The 19,468-nt window shown below is 37.8% G+C and overlaps 1 protein-coding gene across 3 annotated transcripts in view; it reads left to right on the top strand.

Moving 5' to 3' along the window:
• The window catches only part of ETFA (electron transfer flavoprotein subunit alpha), a 33,520-nt gene continuing 14,052 nt past the window's right edge, over positions 1–19,468 (top strand). The window contains exons 1-9 of one of the 3 annotated variants that reach the window (XM_074155461.1): positions 1–88; positions 7,360–7,509; positions 9,309–9,390; positions 9,492–9,574; positions 11,109–11,208; positions 12,446–12,556; positions 13,761–13,862; positions 14,684–14,752; positions 15,788–15,870. In XM_074155461.1, coding sequence (XP_074011562.1) covers positions 50–88; positions 7,360–7,509; positions 9,309–9,390; positions 9,492–9,574; positions 11,109–11,208; positions 12,446–12,556; positions 13,761–13,862; positions 14,684–14,752; positions 15,788–15,870 — 819 coding nt within the window. In that variant the 5' untranslated portion in view covers positions 1–49. The remainder of the gene's footprint in view (positions 89–7,359; positions 7,510–9,308; positions 9,391–9,491; positions 9,575–11,108; positions 11,209–12,445; positions 12,557–13,760; positions 13,863–14,683; positions 14,753–15,787; positions 15,871–19,468) is intronic. The other 2 variants (XM_074155462.1, XM_074155463.1) reach the window with 2 other exon arrangements.

Genomic DNA, 19,468 nt, shown 5'->3' with positions numbered 1-19,468 from the left:
GTGGGGTGCGGCTCTCGCGAGAGCGGCGCGGGGCCCGGGCGGCGGAACCATGTTGCGGGCGGTGGCGGCGCAGCGCCTGAGGCGGGCGGTGAGTGCGGGCGGGCCGGGGGCGGCGGGGAGGGGGCCGAGGGGTCGGTTGCCTTCCCTCCGCCCCGGCCGTGCGGGCCTCCCTGCTCAGGGGGCCGGAGGTTGCGCGGGGCCGAGCTCCGCCGTCGGCGCGCCTGGCAGCAGTGGCCGAGGGGGGGCCTGGGGCGGGGGGGTGAGGAACAGGCCGAACTTCTCCACCGGACTCCGCTCCTCTGCCGCACCGTGGCTGTTAAAAATAAAGTTTCTGAGGGGACGCCGAGTGTTAAAGGAGCCCTTTCAGTGCGCATTCCAGGCAGGAGTTGAGGGTCGTTGTTATAACTTTATCAGAGTGCTCACTCTCATCCCCCTTCCTACAGCACCAGCTGAGGAACGGGAGTACTTTCCTTACGCTTGGAAAAAGACTCTTGAAAAGACTCTTGGAGTTGCTACTGCAAACTCTTAACAACATTACAAAGAAATTTGTGGCTGAAGGAGAGGCTTTCTGGGGTTTTGAGAGGTTAACACAGCGTTTCTCAATCACACGAACACAGCTGTGCAGAAGGGGGATTGATTTAACCCTCACAATCAGTGGACCGAACCTAATGTGAAGCACTTGTTGCTTTTCCAAATTGACCTTCATATTGTTCAGCTGTGAGGAGTGCTGGAGGCCGTTTGCTGCTTGATGTGTCATGATGGCTGTTACCAAATTTAACGAGTAGGTGAACTCAAGGTTAGTTGGAGTAGATGATTTATGAAATGTCCCTGAATATCTGTTCGAACTCATGGCATGCACTAGGGGACACTTCTTCCACTAGAACTGTGTGTAAATAGCCCTCCTAAAAGAGCTTTAAATCTAGCAAGTTTGGTTTTTGAGCTCTCCAAGGCTTTTACACATACTATAGTTCTGACCAGCTCTAAAATTGTAATTCTGGATATATTAATCAGTGTCAGGTGTAAGAATGGCTAAAAGAGAAGCAAAGGTAGACCAGGACATATGTGACTTAGTTAATCTGAAAATGATAACTGTTGCAGTCATGGACATCTTTCAGTTATTGTTAGGCTGTAGGCTTTGCAGAGCAAAGGTCTTGATGATCTCTGGAGCTCCTAGAACACGTATTACTGCTGTGTAAATAATAATTTATTCTCATGATCACTGCACAATTCAGTTTCATGTCCTGGGAACGCGAGGCCCTTGGTTTGCAGCTGTATGCATCTACACTCATAAATTTATAAAATAAAGCCAATAAAACATTATATGCGTCTTCAGGGTGTGGGTAATAACGTAGTCTGCCAGAGGAGTGAAGCAAACTCCAGTTCAGCACTGCTAACGCTCATGCAGTTCAAGAGTGAATAGAATCTAGAGAAAAACAGGACGCGAGAGACCTGTAAAGTATGAGCAGCAAGGAAAGGTTGGAGTTGTATGATTTAAAGATGGGAGCACCGAGGAGGAATATGAGGCTGCAAGTACACAAAAAATTGGTGCAGAGATGGGAGTCAGCCTTTTCACCAGTCTGTGAACGATAAAATAATAACAGTTGGCTTAAATTGCAGGAAAGCTATTTAAGATAGCTACAAAGAGTTAAGACAGACATTAAGAAATCCTTTATAGTTGAAAGGAAAGTAAGTTTTTGGAATAGGTTGCCTAGGAGTCTTCATCATTCGAACACACTGACAATAAGCGAGACAGATATGTTGGAAATAACATAGATATGGTTGCCTTGCATCTGATGGAGGGTAGCCTTCAGTGAGCTCTTGAGGTCCCTTCCAAACCTGTAATGATATGAAATTGTGATCATCAGGATTGTCTTGCAGACTTTTAGTTAAGGGGCATTTTGAGGTCACACATTCCTAACTTTATAAAACAACAAACAAGTAGTGTATTCCCTTACCATTCTCTGTTTTTTGATCATTTTTATCAGATAAGCAAGTGTCTGCCTATTTGCCTGTTCACAGTTTTGGGTTTTTTTTCTTTCTTCTTCTTATATGATGCTACCCAGCAGTTTGGGGCCAAGTTGGTTGTAGGCGGATTATGATACCAGTGCCTTTAATTTTGTATCCAGTTGTTATTCAGCCTGTGTTGAAGTTAGAATTTATCCTGAGGGTATTCACAAAGGGCAAGCAGTGCTAGTCTTGACTGTTTCAAGTCATAAACTGATCTCTTGGTCTCCCTCACTTTGACCTCCAGGGTTGCTTAAAAAAAACCCCAGCAACAGTGTGACAGAGTGAAGGACATTGTAGCACTCTGTTTCGTAAGAAACCTGTTTGCTTTGTGTTTGGTTTTTCAGGGTTCTGCTGTTGTTTTAAAGGTCCAGATAGAATAAAAGTTGCGTTTGCTTCTGCAATATGTTTTTTTTTGGAGGCAAGAGTTGCTTTAGAGTTGGCTTAAACAAAATAATAGGCATGTTCTTATGAAGCTGTTGGAGATCTTCAGCTAAAAGTGCTGTCAGGTTTCCTTTCTCACTTTGTAGTGTAGTATTTTCCATTATAACAGCTTTAGAACAAAGTGAAATGTCACTTGCTTAATTTTTAGTGATATTGAATATTTTATCTTTACAGTGTTTGGGGGGGTCCCCAGTTTTCACAGCTGTTGAGTCTTTGAGTTCCTGTGGATTTGTTCAGAGTTTTCAATTTCTTGGTGTTTCTGAAAATGTTGGATTTTATTTCAGTCATATATATCTCATGATGCATGTGTGTGTTTTTTTTTAACCTGAGATTATTCAGATAAATAGGTTTAATAGCCTGAAACACACCTCACTCAGAAAGTACTGGGTTACATTTGTAGTCTTAGGGAATACTTTGTATGTATCCTTCAACTGTCATTGATAAACTCAGACTATTAACTTTTAAAATGTATTCATTTACCTTGAGTTCACTTTCAGTAGTGTTGGCTGTATTTAAAAACAGCTCTGTTGCTTTGTTTTTTATTAACGGTTTGCATGGGATATATCTCAAAAAGTTTATTCTGTATTACATCTTTCCACTGCTGCTTCAATTCCTTTGTAATTTTTAAGTCTTTACTGTTTCCTAAATAAATCCTTCTTATAGATGCTTTCTTTACTTATTTTGCTGTTCTTTGCTGCGGTTATAGCTCTTTTTCAGTTCAGGTGTCTCTAGTGCTGATTTTCTAGTTAGCGTGTCCTGGAGTTAACTAGCTGTCGCTTAAACCTCTTCTGTTGTCTATAGCCAGATTTGTACAGAGGTTCTAGGAGAAGTATAAGCTTTTTTGCTAGACCTCTCTCCTCTCCCTGAGCTTCCCTAATATTTTTTATCTTTTTGTTTGTTTGTTTGTTTGTTTTTTAAACTTTAGCAGCTACAAGACTGTCTTAATAGAATTAGGGATTGTTTTGTTGTATAGGAATATAGCCATTGTCTTTAGTAATACCCCAATCCCTAGTTCCTGGAGACAGTTCTTGGGAGTTTTGCCCAGTGGTAATGGGTCTCTATGGGATATATAATTCCTACTAAGCAGTTCTAAAATTTTAATTTCTGTCCAGTTTGCTTTTACAGCTTAGAAAATCAGCTCTAGAGATACCTTTGTGGGTCCAGTTGTCAGATGCTTTTGCCTTGTGAATTTCTATTTCGGTTTAGTTCCCCAAACTTCCAGTGGTTCCTCTGAAGAGGTTGGGAAGCAAACTTCAGTTTCCTGGGTGCAGTTTCTAGCAGCCTAGTTTATATTGATGCATATTTGAAGTATGGGGCGATGTAGAATACACCTGCTGGAGGTCTTGCGTTTACTGGAAAGGCTTTTTGGCCGTCCCACCTTTTGTTCCCTTGTCTGCCATGTGTGTCACTCACAGAGCTGATTTCATACTCCTGTGTTACAAGGAGCAGACTGCAGGCAGGCAGCTCTCGACTCTTGACTGCAGAGGCCATTGGTACCTGTCTGCTCACCAGTCTCACCAAGCAAAGATTTACAACACTTTTGGCTGGGATTTTCCAGCTGTTAATACATATGTTTTGTAGATATAAGCAGCAAATCCGTGTTTCAGAAGTGCTGGGCCTGCTTGTGTGCTGTTCAGGTGACCTGTCTACGTGCTGAAAGACCAGCATACGTTCAGTTTGTGTTGGTGTTGCTGTGAAGAGCAGATCACCTGCGCAAATTGAATGAGTACTTTGGATGTTGGCCTCACACATGGGTTTATCTGCTCATGTGTACTGGGCACGTCCAGATTTCTAACGTTTGGCTGGAACAGTAGCAGCAAGTAATCTCAGTTATTTTGTCTGAAGTCTAGAAATTCAGATATGCTTAAATTTTTAACATTCTGCTTGGAAAACATTGCTGAGTTTCTCAGATGGGAAACCAAAACGTGCTTTGGGGAAACTTGAGACAATACATTCAGTGAATCCTTTGGTACTTTGCAAGTGGCTTAATTGATGTATACTGCACATCTAGGTTAATCTTACCAACTTTTAGACATCTGGAAGTCAGAGGCCAGGTTTGCTCTACAGGAAATGCTGCGGGGGCGGGGGGGGGGAGATTGGAAACTCCAGACATTTTTCCTTCATAAATGTTTATTTTAGTATAAACCGAATCACTGTCTGAGTTTCCACCAGAGAGGAAATGTAGATGTTTCTGCTGTAGAGGAAGCATAGGTGCCTAGCTTCAGTTTATATCTAAACCTCAGTGAAATAAATTTCCAGTTCTACTGGTTGCTGGCAGATGTGCTCATAATCTACTGGCATGCTTGAGAAGCTCCTGATTGCCCAAGTTTGTAGGATGTTTAACTGTAATTGATTTCTTTGGATAACCTGAGCTTGGTTTGCACTGGGAACCTTCTGTGGCACAAGCGCTGAGTGCTGTTCCCTCTCAAGGCATTGTTTTCAACAGTTTGGTGGTTCTCCCTGTTTTATTTCTTGGGTTTTTTATCCTTGCTGTCAGCTGGTTAGGGTTATACCCAACCTTCCTATTTTATCTAGGCTTGAAACTAGACCTCCTGCCCAAGTACAGGTGGAAAAATCATGTCAGTGAAATAATGGGCTGTTCTCGCACATGTGCAGCTGGACAAGTTCCTTTGTCAAAATAACTACCTGTCCTCTTCATTGACTCATAGCAGAGTCCCAGTTTTCAGACTCATATGTGGCTAGATGAATTACCCTCTGGTTTTACTGCAGAATCTTTACTACAAACAACAAAATTCAGTTTGTTTTTGTTTTGTTTATTAAAAAAAATGTGTTTAACTGTGATAGTATATTAAAATTCAGACTCACATAGGAATCTTATTTGTGACCTAGGATATCTTTACCCAAGATGGGATCTTTACACAAGATCTGGAATGTGACTATTAATTTATTTTAAATCTGGTCTTGTCTTTGTGTTCAGAAGTGTCATGCATGTAGGCATAAAGTGACCTTCTCGTGTGCAGTTCCCACAAATATAAAATGTGCGATTACCAGGTTAGAAATAGTACCTAGTTAATGCTGTAATATCCAGTCTGCTCAAGCAACTGCAAAGCTTAATCTTTTTGGCTAAAAAAAATTATTTCTCAGTTTATTCTAGAATCATTCGACAGAAAGATATAGAGCTGCTCTGGTGGTGCAGTACTTATTTAGGGAAAAGATCATAATGTAGTCAGAATTGAGTGCGTGTTTAAAATGCATGCGGCTCCCTTTGGAAATTTGAAAACTTCAGAATCTCTCAGGAACATGGTCCACTTTACCCTGTGACATGACTATAAATCATTGGAAAAGTGGGCTTTTTGCCACAAAAGCATGGATTTATTCTTCAAACAGTGACTAAAATCTCATAACTTTTATTGTAAATGATGAAACATAATCAAAAATATGGTGTCTGAACTATATTGGCAATAAATATTTTGTTACTGGCAATTGGCTTCAAATGATCGTAGAATCTTTAATCATAACAAGTAACCTTAAGCATAAAAGATAAAATGCAGAGCACTTTTACAAGAATCCTTATTGTTTTAATCAAAATGACAAATGATACTGATTCTGCAAAAACTTATTTCTGTATTTATATTTTTACACTGTGGTTAGCTTCAGGGAAGTCCTCAGGATTTGCTTTCTCTGTGTGAAGTTTAGCAGGTAGACTTTGTGTGCTTGAAGTCCATATCCAAATTTTAGCCTCTCAGATTTTCTGAAACTTTTTGGGGTTTTTTCCCTAGTTTCAGTGGTGGGTAAGTGCGTATTTGGTGTGAGGGGAGATGGAGTGAGAATATATGTGCAAAGGAGCATAGGCTGTGCAGTCTTTAACGTTGTGTTAGTGTTTGTGCCTTGGTCATATTAATGAATCTTGTTTTGTTTTCCATGTGTTCCATATTACATTCATCATAACTCGAGTATTGAATCCTTTATGTAGGATAAACAAAGACTTGAAGGATAATATTCCTGTTCCCACCCCAAACCCTTTCCCTACCCTAATATTTGTCTTGGAGGGATAATGCTTTTTCCTGATTCACCTGAAAATTAGAGAGGAAAGTCTCAGAGCTTAGAATATTTTGCTTTGGTTTCATGGCCATTCTTTGCTTTCCCCTCACCCCCCTTTTTTTTTCTTTCATTTTTGCTTTAGAAGTTAAAGTCTGCGTGAATGGTGAATTGGTCAAAATTATTATTTAAGGATCATTAAATTGTGGTAGATTAAGTGGTCAAGTGTCAGATGTTTTAAAGGAAAACAGAAGAAAAATGAACCTGATGCTTATCAACAGTTCTATTAGTGTGTTTTCGGGCTCTGAGCCCTTGCTGCTTAATTGTCATCCTGCCACTGCATGCAATTTTGGCTTTATGTATAACTAATTAAAAAATTTAAAAAGTGTGTTCTGTAGCTAGATTTCAGCTAAAGCCTATAGTAAAAAAAACAAACCAAAACAAAAAAAAGCCCCCAAAACAAACAAAAAAAACCCCCAACCAACCAAAACTCCAAAAAACCAACAAGTAAATACTTATTTGCTCCCCTTGATTTCCTTCTGTCTTAGTATTGCTGGTTTAATTTTCACTCTTTACGTTACTTAGTTAACCTGATCAACTGAGCTTGAATGTAATGTATTAAAACGTTTTTCTTAATACTGTTCAGTATTTTCCTGTGGAGGTTTTAGTTTAAACACAGCATGTTATAAATGTGCTGAAGTCAAGCAAACTTATACGTTTTTATTTTTAACACCTTATTTATCCTGCCTACTTAATAAAAATTATCTAGATTTAGCCTATTTTGTTTGACAGCAGTGTTTTACAGTTTGTGTAATTGATAACTTTCTGTAAAGCATTGGATGCTCTTAGGAACAATTTTTTACTTGAATGCTAAGTATCAAACTCCTCTCTCTCTCTCTTTGTTTTTCAAAGGCACCGCTGCTCCGGAGGTCTCAGAGTACATTAGTCATAGCAGAACACAACAATGAGACTCTTACACCCATTACACTAAATGCTATCACTGCGGCGAAACGTCTTGGAGGCGAAGTTTCTTGTTTAGTAGCTGGTACCAGCTGTGACAAGGTAGGAAATGCTATTTTCATATGAATGAAATAATGAATATGGTGAAACCATACTTGGTGAAACATCTTGGTCAGCCTGAAAAATAATCTGTAGTGAAGAGGAACTGTGCCAGGAATTGCTAATCTGCCGGAAGTGTCCTGTGCTTGAACTGCTTCTTTTCTGAAGTGAAAATATGGGTATAGATTTCATTTCACAAGGGAGAATATCAATATCAGTTGTTAGAAGCTTAAACAAGCAAGTTTTTAAAGGACTAAAGGGCAATTAACTCTAAACCAATATTTCCCTGTAAAGTCTGAAAGACAAATACTGCAGTGCTAAGAACTTGGAAAGAAGTTTGCACTTGTTCAAATGGAAACCAGCAGAAATGAAACAGCACCGTGACAGACAGGGCTTCTGAGCATCTTGCTTTTACTAGTCAACTACTAGTAGCGTAGCGAGAGTGTGCTCGCAACTTCAAATTCTGAAATTAGTGCTTTCTGACTTTAGCATACAGCTGATGGCTAAAGAAGTTTCTTGTATGTTAGCTGTTGTATTTTTAGTCTAATTTTTATGTGCAAGATCTAGAGACAATATAGGTAGTACGTTAATGACACATCTATTCTAGCATGATGTACTCTTGTGTGAATAGCAAAAGTACAAATAATTATGCCTAATATTTTTCATACTAGGCTGTTGCTTATGAATTGTTATTCTGAAAGCGATATGTAGTATCTCACGCAGGAGGTGTACTGAAGGCAGCTAATTCACAAATAGGTGGAGAAACCTCAGTGGCTATTCTAAACTGAGACCCGGGTGTTCAAGGTGGAGACCTGGAAGCCAAGAAAATTAAGGGAAAAAAAAAAAAATTTTGCCTGATATGTCTGTCTTTGAGTTTCCTTATTCTTTGGCACTTGCATAGTAGAAAAATGATTGGGAATGTTCTGTTTGTTTTTAATACTAAGTATATGATGTCTACTTGGCAATGTATGTCATGCTGGGAAAAAGTTCTTTACAAAAAAATGAAGGTTTGTGGTTTTTTTTAAGTTTCTGTATTAATGGGACAAAAGAGCCGGTTACTCAAACAGATACTCTGTAGCAACTATTAGGGAATTTTTGTTTGTTTCCTCTTGTTAATTTTTGGAAGTAAACTGATACTCAGCAAACTCAGTAAAACTACGCTAGTTCTGGGGTGATGCATGTGGTCTCCAGATACTGCTGTCAGTCCTCTTCTCTCTGATCTGCAACAACCCTTTTATCATTTAAAATTCACTTCTGCAAATTTAAAGGGGAAAAAAAAATGATATAGAATTGAAAATATACATCGCATTAGTAGGCAGAGAGTCAGCTGCAAACAAAAGATTGCTCCTAAAATTTGGACAAAGATCATAACATCGCTGTACATTTGTATTTGTACTGTATGCTTTTGTGGTAGATACTGATTTAAAAGAAGGTAGGATTGGTTTCTTGATGATTATATCAGAATACTGAGCAATAATCCTCAAGTATGATTGTTATTGACTGTGGTAATAAAGCATGAGATCACTGTGTAATCCTGCATGCAGGAGGCAAGCTTTCCTACATCTGATTTGCTTTGTAGTTTTCTTATTCACAAAATTCATTTTCACTATCCCACAAGGCACTGTGTTCTGAGTCAGAAGATCTGCATTTTGTTCATTCTGATTTTGAAATTCACATGCTTTTGTGTTCCAGTTTTAACTAATCTATAAGCTGTCAGCTCTTTGCAGCAGGGATTCTCTCTTGTTATTTGTTTGTGCTGCCCGTTGTAATACAAACTAGTAATAATTCATTTGTAATCACAGGTAGCACAAGAAGTCAGCAAAGTTCAGGGTGTTGCAAAAGTTCTAGTGGCTCAGCACGATGCATACAAGGGATTTCTAGCAGGTGAGAGTTGTTCTTACCTATTGAACAAAATAAATGGTTTTTATATTTGTGATTGAAATTAAGATAGTTGTAAATATTGAGCAATATATTTTTGCCCTCAGAGGAGCTGACTCCCTTGATTGTGGAAACTCATAAAAAATTTAATTACACCCACATTTGCGCTGGAGCATCTGCCTTTGGGAAGGTAAGTAGATCAAAGTGCATCAAAAATTTCTTGTAGAAAAGAGACAGAGACACTTGTATGTAAAGAGTGTGAATCAAATGCCTGAGAGAGGGCACCCATGGACAGTTTTGAGTCTTTTAAAAATGTTGTATTAGTTTGCTTAAGAGGCCATTAGTTAGAAACACTGATTCATGTCTGAGTTTTATTATGGGCTGACTTGGACAAAGGAACAGTGTAGAAGAAATATTTAGTGATAACCAGCTAGTTCTATCTACACAAGGCAAAAAATGTACAATAACACAAAATAGATTAAGTGATCTGAAAACATTATGAAAATTGTAAGGAAAAGTACAGTAATTTGAGATGAAAAATGTATGATTTGCATGTTGAAGTGAAAGTGTCCAGACCTATTGGAAGCAAAATTTTTTTTTGGGGGGGGGGCAATTGCGTCTATGATGTAAGTCATGTAAATTGAAATGTCTGTAAATATATATAACTAACACAGATCCACGTCCTAGCCAAAATGTTTGTTAATGAAAATAATTTTTCAAAACTTGTTTTTTACGAGTGTGTTTTTAAGTACGCAGAGAGCCTCAGTCCTAACAATCTGGACTATGTTGTGGTGGTCAATGTTGTGATGTGGCTAAATTAGAGAAAAAGGATACTTCAGAAATGTTGCCAATGTGGGATGAATAATGACATCAGCCTTCCATCTGACTACTTTCACTTCCAATCAATATCAATCCATATACTTGTAATTTTTGCTAAGAGAAATCTTTACATAACTTAAGTCTTAGGGGTTTTTTTGTTTATTTTTTTTCTTTTTATTTTTTGATCTGTGATGCCTTAGTAAAGGGTAATAGATTTTGCTTTAGAGCTTATGATTCCATTTTTGAGTGCTTAATGTGAGTAAAGATTTCAGAACTGGGCCCTATGTGTTGTACCAGATTAGGAGGGGGACAAAAAGGAAGCAAAACTCTTGCTGTCATTAATTTCTTCATGATTTAGGTTGCTCTTTTTATCCTCCTTTCCAGTCCTAAAGGTGCTAAGTAATTTGTAATTTTGTAGTCAATTTCAGAGCAGGAGAATATAGATTTTAATATTAATTTTAAAAATAATATTTTTTTTCTTTTGGGGGGAGAGTGCAGGGTTTTTTTCCGGTTGTCTCTGGTAACTAGCTTCCAAAAATGCTGCTTTTTTTTCATTTGTCTTGAAGTGCTAAGAGCTCAGCGATCCATAATTGTCAATTTTCTGAGTAAATTGCATCTATACTCAGTTTTAAACTATTGAAGCAAATCAGCCTCCCAATTTAAGATATTGAATTAAGGGTTTACTTACAGTAAGTCTCATAAAATGTCTAATGTTATTACAATAATGGGATTTTATTTGGCTGCTAAAGCTATATGAGTAGCCCTACAAAAATCTTATTTGTATGTGCCTTTTTATGTACAGACAGCATTATATGAAGTTAAAATCAGGACAGCAGGCGTTCTTTTACTGACCATGTGCATTTACTTAGCATCTCCTTTGCTAACTTTAAATCTTTAACTTCTAGAATCTTATTCCCAGAGTGGCCGGCAAACTCGATGTTGCCCCTGTTTCTGACATCATTGAAATTCAGAAACCAGACACTTTTGTGAGAACTATCTATGCAGGTGAGTAATCACAAAAGGTTATGTGGTATTTGTGCAATAAAGGACCCAATACTGGTAACTTTTCTGCATAATCCTGTTATTAGAACCTTGGAATATGACAGAAATTTTCACTTTACTGTCTGAATCGCTGTGATTCATAAAAATGAAACCTGGGGATGGACATGATGCTCCATGTGTGGGAAAGCAAATAATCCCAACAACTTTGGTACTGTCAGTTACAAACCAGGTCTATCGCTTTAATTAATAGAATTTGGTAATCTCCTTACATATGCTGCATTTCTTTGTTAATGTACCTTCTGATCAGATTTTGTAAAACATAAGACATTAAGTTAATTGTCCAGCTTTATTTAATATGACTTGCATTAGTTCTGATTTAAGATACCACGGGATTATTTTTCCTAATTATGAAGACATTGAACTAATTATTTATAATATTTAATTGACTTAATTTGCAATTCTTTTTTCAGTCTTGTTTCTCTAATGCTTGTCTGACACCGTGTTTTAATTTAGGTATGAGCTCACTAGCTTATGTTTTTTAATTTTACTCTACAAGATTGTACCACATGTACTAACATAATATTACATTTTGAGTTACATTACCAGAGTGCGGTTTTGTGTTGCACTTTTAAGTTGCTTCCCAGTAATTCACAGTTTCAACATGACATTGTTTACGATTATGCTGGTGCTGCAGCATTTTTCTCCTTTAGTGTTCCTTGCAGCCTCCAGTGTGAAGTAGATACCTTATGTTATATATTATTGAAAGAAACACAACCCCACAGATACGTGGGGCAGGCCTCATTGTCTTCTGATGAATTCATGCAACAGGATAAAAGATCTACTTTGAATTATAGACACTTTCTATGTTTAAGAATTATGCTTTCAAAGTTGGCTTTTTTTCCCCCTGTTTTGAAATTTAAAACTGCTTTCCTACGAGATTATTTGAATGCTCTGTATCCTTTAAAAATACAGGATTTGTTAACCTACTTCAGAAACATGGAGCTAAAAAGTAAGGTAAAGTAAGCTACATCTACTAAGTGCCTAGGTTTCAAGTTTTAGTCATCTAAAACTGCAGTTTGGAGAAGTAACTTTCTGAATGTTACCTATTCTAGTAGAACTTGCTAATGTGTTTCTGATATTAGTTTTGTTTGTTTTTTAAAAAGCATGTCTGATATTAGCTTCTTTAAAAATATAATGTGACCCTTTTTTTTTTTTTTTTTTTTTTTTTTTTTTTTTTTAGGAAATATTCTTTGCACTCTGCAATGTGATGAACCGATTAAAATCTTTACCGTACGGGGAACTTCTTTTGAGGCCGCACCAACAAGCGGTGGTAGTGCCAGTTTAGAAAAGCGTGAGTATTTGTTCTCATATTTTGTTGTTTCATGTAATAAAGTTTTGCTTACTGCACAGTGATGTTTTGCAGAAGTATTTGTCAAAGCAAACTGATTGTTGTAATTGGAGCTTTATGCTTTTAATACGGGTACTTGCACATTTTAAGTGGTATCTGGTATGGGAAGGTGTGGATTACTTTTGACCAGAACTGGAGATTATCTGTGCTGAAATCTGTGCCTATTTCACTCGCTGCTTAAACCTCTGCCACCACAATCTTGAAACTTACCCTTATTTAAAGTTACAGCTGTTTGAATAGCCAGATTGGTTTCAAAGCATGATGGAGCAAAAATAACAGTGGCTGGCTGTCCACAGATTTGGTTTAATGGGTCGTATTTTGAGATAGGTCATTATAGTGTCTAGCTGAATTAGTAGCAGTTTAAGTTGATTTGGGAACATCTACTTGTTGGTTTAGGTCAGTTTTAACTAAATCAGTTTAAATTATTATTTTAATGAAGCCAGTGTAGCTTTGATGATAGAGAAATCCCGTCACAGAATTGCAAAATAGTTGAGGTTGGAAGGGACCTCTTGAGACCATCTAGTCCAACCCCCCCAGAGAGGATTGCCCAGGACTGTGTCCAGTCAGGCTTTGCATGTCTCCACAGATGGAGACTTTGCAACAACTCTGGGCAACCTCTTCCAGTGTTTTGATCACCTTACTTTTTTCCGCTGTGGGGCTTTTTATGACTGTGCTGTAAACCCAGCAGAGGCCATCGTTAGTAACATTGTGCTCTGTGTGTGTGTGTGTCCCAGTCCTCGTATTTTTCTGGGTGGCTCAGTGCCTCCCCCTGTACCATCTTGGATTTTCTAATGCCTGTGGATGTTAGGAAACAAATGCTTAAGATTAGCATATTGCACTACTTAATTGGCTTGTTTGCCTGCCTTAATAAGAACCACACTTACTATGCTGGGTTGATATCAGTGTATTACTTACACAACAGACCTTCGTTTTAGTGCAGCTTGTACTGTAGGTTACTTAAACACAACTAACAGAAGAGGCTTGTAGCTGAAAGCCACAGAGCAATTACTGATAGTAGCTAAAAGCTTGCAGTAGAATTGGTTATAGAATGAACTTTTGCATTAAGTTTAATCTCAGATTTAAAAGGTTGAAAATACACCATTTATCCTTTTTCTTGGGGATGTTTTTCTTCATCTGATCAATGCAGTAACCCCTCCAGCACCCGTTGGTCTGTCTGAATGGATTGAGCAGAAGTTGACAAAAAGCGATCGACCAGAGCTTACTAGTGCAAAAGTGGTTGTATCGGGTGGTAAGTAGATAATATTGAAACTGCGTTATGTTACATTTGAGTAATGGTACATCTTGATTAAGTAATATCTGTAGCAGAACACTATAATGTGATACATTACAAAAAAAAAATAGCTATGATGTAATTCTGAGGTAAGACATAGGGACCAGTGGGAATGCACCCAACACATATGTTGCGTGAAGAGGCAAAACGTGGATTTAACACAAGCTAGTGGACTTTTTAAGAACATTGTCGTATTTGGTGAGTTCCCTTTAAAATTGTAGCAATATGTAGTGGCTTTAGATCCAAATCTGTTATGTTTAAAATTATTGCTAATCATTATAGGCAGTCCAAACATTATTATGTAATGGCTTTAATGATTTTAAAAATCGTTATATTTGGATTCTGCTATTCAGGTATAAAGTGATGCGCTGTGATTTTTACTCTGCCTAACAGCTAAAAAGTTATTCCGTAGTTATCCCAGTACAGAGTTTTGTACCTAAAGCCAGCAGAGGGAGCACAAATTAGTAAAAAAAAATCCTGTTTCCTTGATTTCAGAGAATGATCTTGATGGTGCTGCGTACAGGAAGTAAACCAGACAGAGCGGTGTTGATTTATACATACAAAATAATAATATTAATCACAGAGACAAAAGCTAAATCTCTGAATATTAAGTGCTGTTTAGTAATATATCCAGAAATACCCTATGCAGGCATATATTTGTGCCTTTGAAAATACAAATACTTATACAGAAAGTTGATTATTTTAAAGTAGGCAATAAAAAAAATCTTAAAGCATATTATGATGTTCTTTCTTTATCTTTTTTGGTTTTAATTTTTAAGGGAGAGGCTTGAAGAGCGGTGAAAATTTTAAGTTGTTATATGATCTTGCAGATCAGTTGCATGCTGCAGGTAAAGCTTGTTTTCATCCTGTTTTTTTACCCTGGTTATTATAATTTTAAAAGGTCAGATTAAAAAACAGCGTTCATCTGAAGTCTTTAATTCTCATGTCTCTATCAAATAAATTCTTACAATCTTCTTAGTTTAGTCATAGAGTTTTGTCTTACCATTGTGGTCAACTGTGTATTTAAATGCCCATGTATGAAGCAAAATACTAAACTGTACTATTCCCTGTCGTCCTCATGTGTCCAGAACACAAGCTCACAAACAAAGAGTGAAGTTGTATAAATTAAAAAATGGTCTTGGTTCACTTTGAAGAGCTGATATTTTCTTTGTATGTCCTTATATACTATTCCTTTACAGAATCCCTTTCACAGTTCTCGTAGTTAGAGTGGCTCTGTATTTTTGCTATGCTTTTGTATTAGCAAAATACAAGAGAAAACTGACCACGTACAGAGTTTCAGCAAAATATTTTAAGTAAAGGTTGGGGAGGAGGAGGAACTGTTTGCATTAACATTTTTAACTACATTAGTTTTAGATTTCACGTGTAATAATGAATTCATAGTGTTACGTGAATGGCTTCACTAACTAAATGTCCATGTGGCGTTTTCAAGTTTACTTTGATATTTTTCTTTACAATGCCTGACTTTTGAGCTCCACAGCAGTATAAGATGGCACATGTGTTCTATTCAAACTCGGAGGAACATTATGGGAAGACATTTATGGGAAAATCTTCTTTTTACAAAGCGACAAGAGAAAATAATGGAAATATGCCAGACTGAAATCCTCGGTTTTTAAAATATGTCCCTTTGGTGCTGGGAGTAAGGATTTCCTGTTGCTTATGAAGTGCATTAGCACTTAGTATTTGGAAGTTTCAGCCAGTGGTACAGAGAGGGATTACTATAAGAGCTTTTAAAAGGGAAGTTTCTAAATACGTGCCCTTAGAGTATGGGACTCTTCAGTAAAATACATGTGCTTTTATGGTGATAGAAATTTGGCTCGCTAATATTTTAAAAGAAAACACTGGAAATATTTTCTTTCAACTAGTTGGAGCTTCCCGTGCAGCTGTTGATGCTGGCTTTGTTCCTAATGACATGCAAGTTGGACAGACGGGCAAAATAGTAGCACCAGTAAGTATGGAAATATCTTTCGTAAAAGAGCTGTAATGTTTTCTACCATGCATTTTCCTTCAAAGCAAGTGCTTAGAAATGAGTTAAGTCTTAATGCTGTGCTTAACAGGAGAATCTTAGTGTGCCCATTGTGATATTGTCACTTGACGGTGTGTTTGCAAAATTACAGCAGCAGGCTGTGATGTCAATTGGAAGTGTTCTGCAGACAGTTTTGTCAGAGGTTTTGCATGCTGGATTTTTTCATGGTTGCCTGTGCTGAACCTTTTTTAGTTTTATAGCAGCCATCATTGATGTGCTAAAAGATGTCATTGCCAACATAAATTGAAATTATATTGATATGTGGCTTGATCTCTGGAAAGTGTGTTTTCTGGGTTTTTTACAGGTTTTGGGGGGTTTTTTTGGTTTGTGTGGGGTTTTTTTGTTTGGTTTTTTTTTTTTTTTTTAAAGTTTTGGTAACCGTAACTGTATTATGGCATTACATTCTAACAAAATTTTTGTAAGAGATGAAAGTGCAAGAAACTTACGAGATTATTTATCTACAGATTGGCTGCTGTAGAGTGAAATGCCAAGAAGGGCGTACTCTAATGAGTGGCTTCATATTGGGAAATAACCTGCTGCCCAACTTCTCTGCTTGCATCCCAGTATCACAGGGGACTGATGTCTTTTTGGATCTTGAGGAGGGGAGCTTTCTGTCATGTAGAAGTCTGAGACTAATTGTCCCTTATGACCTGGGGAAATTGGTAGACAGATAAAGCACATGGAGCATTTGTAAATAAGACGGTATAAATGTAGCTCATCTCGGTGTGGGGCAGAATGTGCACTAGCACATACTGAGATGCGATGGTCACGGATGTGAGCAGGGAATTCTGACGAAGAACATGGGCATGTATGGCAATCTGTCAGATGTACACAGAGCTACATAATTGAGTAATCAATTTGCCTTTCAGTAAGCAGTTCTCTTTAATGAGCGTGTATGGCAACAGAAGGCACCAAAGAGCAACTTTTTACTTGGTAATGGTTTAATGAAACCAGAAAGGGAGAGTGAGCTGGAACTTAGCAGAGAAACTTGTCATATTTTAACTGCTGCAATTTATAAATGCAACCTAAACTCTTCTTTCTGGTGATGTTTTGTGCACAGTATGTTATTTTTTTGGATGTAGTGCAGGACAGCTGTAGCCCCCAGCATAATACTTCCTCTTTGCTAAGGGAACGTTAGTATTTAAATATATTGCACTTTCTTTTCATCACACAGTAGGCATAAGGTCCAACGTATTGCAGCTATGCGTCTCAGCAAGCTGATCAACACTAATTCAGTAAGTGCAACTGCAACATACATGGAAATTGCAGGTTCCAAAGAAGGCGGGGTTGGCTGTCGTAAGGAGGCAATCTTCAGCTGGTCGTGGTATACCCAAACTTTTGAAAACCAAGGAGTAAGCTGAATGTCCTTTAACGGCATATTTTGAAATGACGTGAGATGGGACTGACCATCCTTAGTTCTTCACTACCCAGATATCCAAGTGAAGTGGAAAATGCTAATTTGAAGACAGCTCAGCTCTGTTTTGTGTGTCTCAAGGCTCAACAATGAACGTTCTTTCCGGAGTCAAGGGCATATAAACAATTATGTTGAAACAAAAAAAGGCTAGTTTTTGATGAAGATATAGTGCTATAACTTGCCACGGATAGCTCTTAGCAACATGTGAAAGTAATAAGAACATACAGCCACATCATAGAATCACATCAGTGTCATCATTGTCATCTTCTAGAGTATTGTTAAAATAGCTATTAGTCGGTCAGGACCAACTAATGAATGTTTAACTATTGTGTCAATAAATAGTCCTAACTGGCACAATTGCATGGTGCTGCATCTTTTTGTCAGCAGGTTGATGCATTGCTCTCTCATCTTCCTTCTTAACGAATGCTTATTAAGCAGTGAGTTATGCAGAGTACTGAAAATTACATGACCCTTCGTTCAAATTGTTCAAATATTTTTTCTGGATCATAAAATACGTGCAAGGGCAGCATACAGTGGCGTAGAAGTATAGAAAGCATTGCAAGTTAATTGTAATGAAAGTGCCAGTTGAATTGATACTAAGCCCTCAGAGTTGCTGACGAGAGAAATTAATTTTTCCATGTGCTGGATAGGTATCTTAAATACGAGGCAGTTTAAAGCTGCAAGTTCTTAGCATCCCATTCTACTTCAACGTCTTTTTGGTACTGTAGCTAGAAACTTACTCTGCGCAGTGGGAGATAGAGTTCACTTAAAGAAGGAGTAGAACTGAACTTCCTTGATCATGTGAGATTATACTGGCTATTTTAACAATCTTCTAGATGATGACTGTTCTCTCTTCCTGTGAGGTATGTTTGATTTTGCTAGTTCAGGGGGAACTCATGAGGTTTTATCTGGAAAATTGCAAAACAGCTTTGTGCATTGGTTAGTTATATTAGCCGAGACAGGAGGTTTGTGTTTAGTTTTGAACTCCAGTTGACACGGTGCATGCCCTCCTGGGCACGTGGGTTTTAAGCAGGGGAAGAATCTTGGATCCAAGAAACCATTGGGGTTTGGGACATACTTGCTCTCCTGTGCAGCTGTTAGTTTCTGATGGGAAAGTATCTTAGTGTATGCTCTTATTCTTCTATTAATAGTTTCTTGCCCAGTCTCAGTGGAGGATTGGAATGCATTGTTTTTAAAGGACTCTGGAATTGGGTCATTTTTGAGACTACAGAGGGAGAAGAGTTAGTTACAAGCTCAGGAAGAGGGGAGGTGCTTCTGCGGCTGCTTTTTGTGTATGACTGCTGGGGAGTGGTTCTGTGCTGACCATTGGGCAAGAAGGTAATAATCTAAAAGATGTGTTTATTTCTTCCCTTGGGCCTTTGATTGTGGATTTGGTGAAGGAAAGGTAATTTTGGTCATTGGTCCTTCAGTAATTCCATGACCGGCTTCAGTTGTTAAGAGTGCAGCCCAGACAGTGCATCACAGGACACGAGAACGCCACAGCAGCTTTCCTGAAATGCTGATGTGTTAATGCATGAACAAACTGCCAGTTCAAGAAACAATTGTAGTTCGTTTTGCTTAAGTAATGAAAGAAGGCAGTTAATTAAGGAGTACAAATTTTACCTTCTTTCTGTTTGAGAATTAGTTGTGTACAGTACATTTACCCTTCCAAAGTAGCCTTGGCTCTCTAAACTTTGAGCTTTTGTTCATATTGGAATTTATGCATTTTATTGTTTTTGACTGGAACTTTGGTAGTTTTTGTATAATTTTATTCCAGTTGCTAGAATATTTGGTGTATTATTATTATTAGCTTTTTTTACCTGTTGATTTCAGGTGATTGCAGCTCCCGTTTGAACATTCTGTCTTATGAAGAGGAGGCGGATTTGTATTATTTGATGAGATGGAAGGAAGGAAATTTTTAGGCATAAGTGGATATATTAAAATATAAAATGTTACCTTCCTAATTAAAAAAGTAATTTAGTATATTCAATGTCTTTAATCAGCAACAACCATTTTAGGAACTTTTTTTTTAAATTAGAAGCCAGTTGTTTTCCACTACTTCTTATATGCAGGTGTTCTGCAGAAAAATGAAATTCAGTTCTCAGA

Source organism: Numenius arquata, chromosome 11 (genome assembly GCF_964106895.1).
Source record: "Numenius arquata chromosome 11, bNumArq3.hap1.1, whole genome shotgun sequence".
NCBI classification, from domain to species: domain Eukaryota; kingdom Metazoa; phylum Chordata; class Aves; order Charadriiformes; family Scolopacidae; genus Numenius; species Numenius arquata.
The sequence above is the reverse complement of the archived record's forward strand: the minus strand, read 5'-3'. Positions and strand labels throughout refer to the sequence as shown.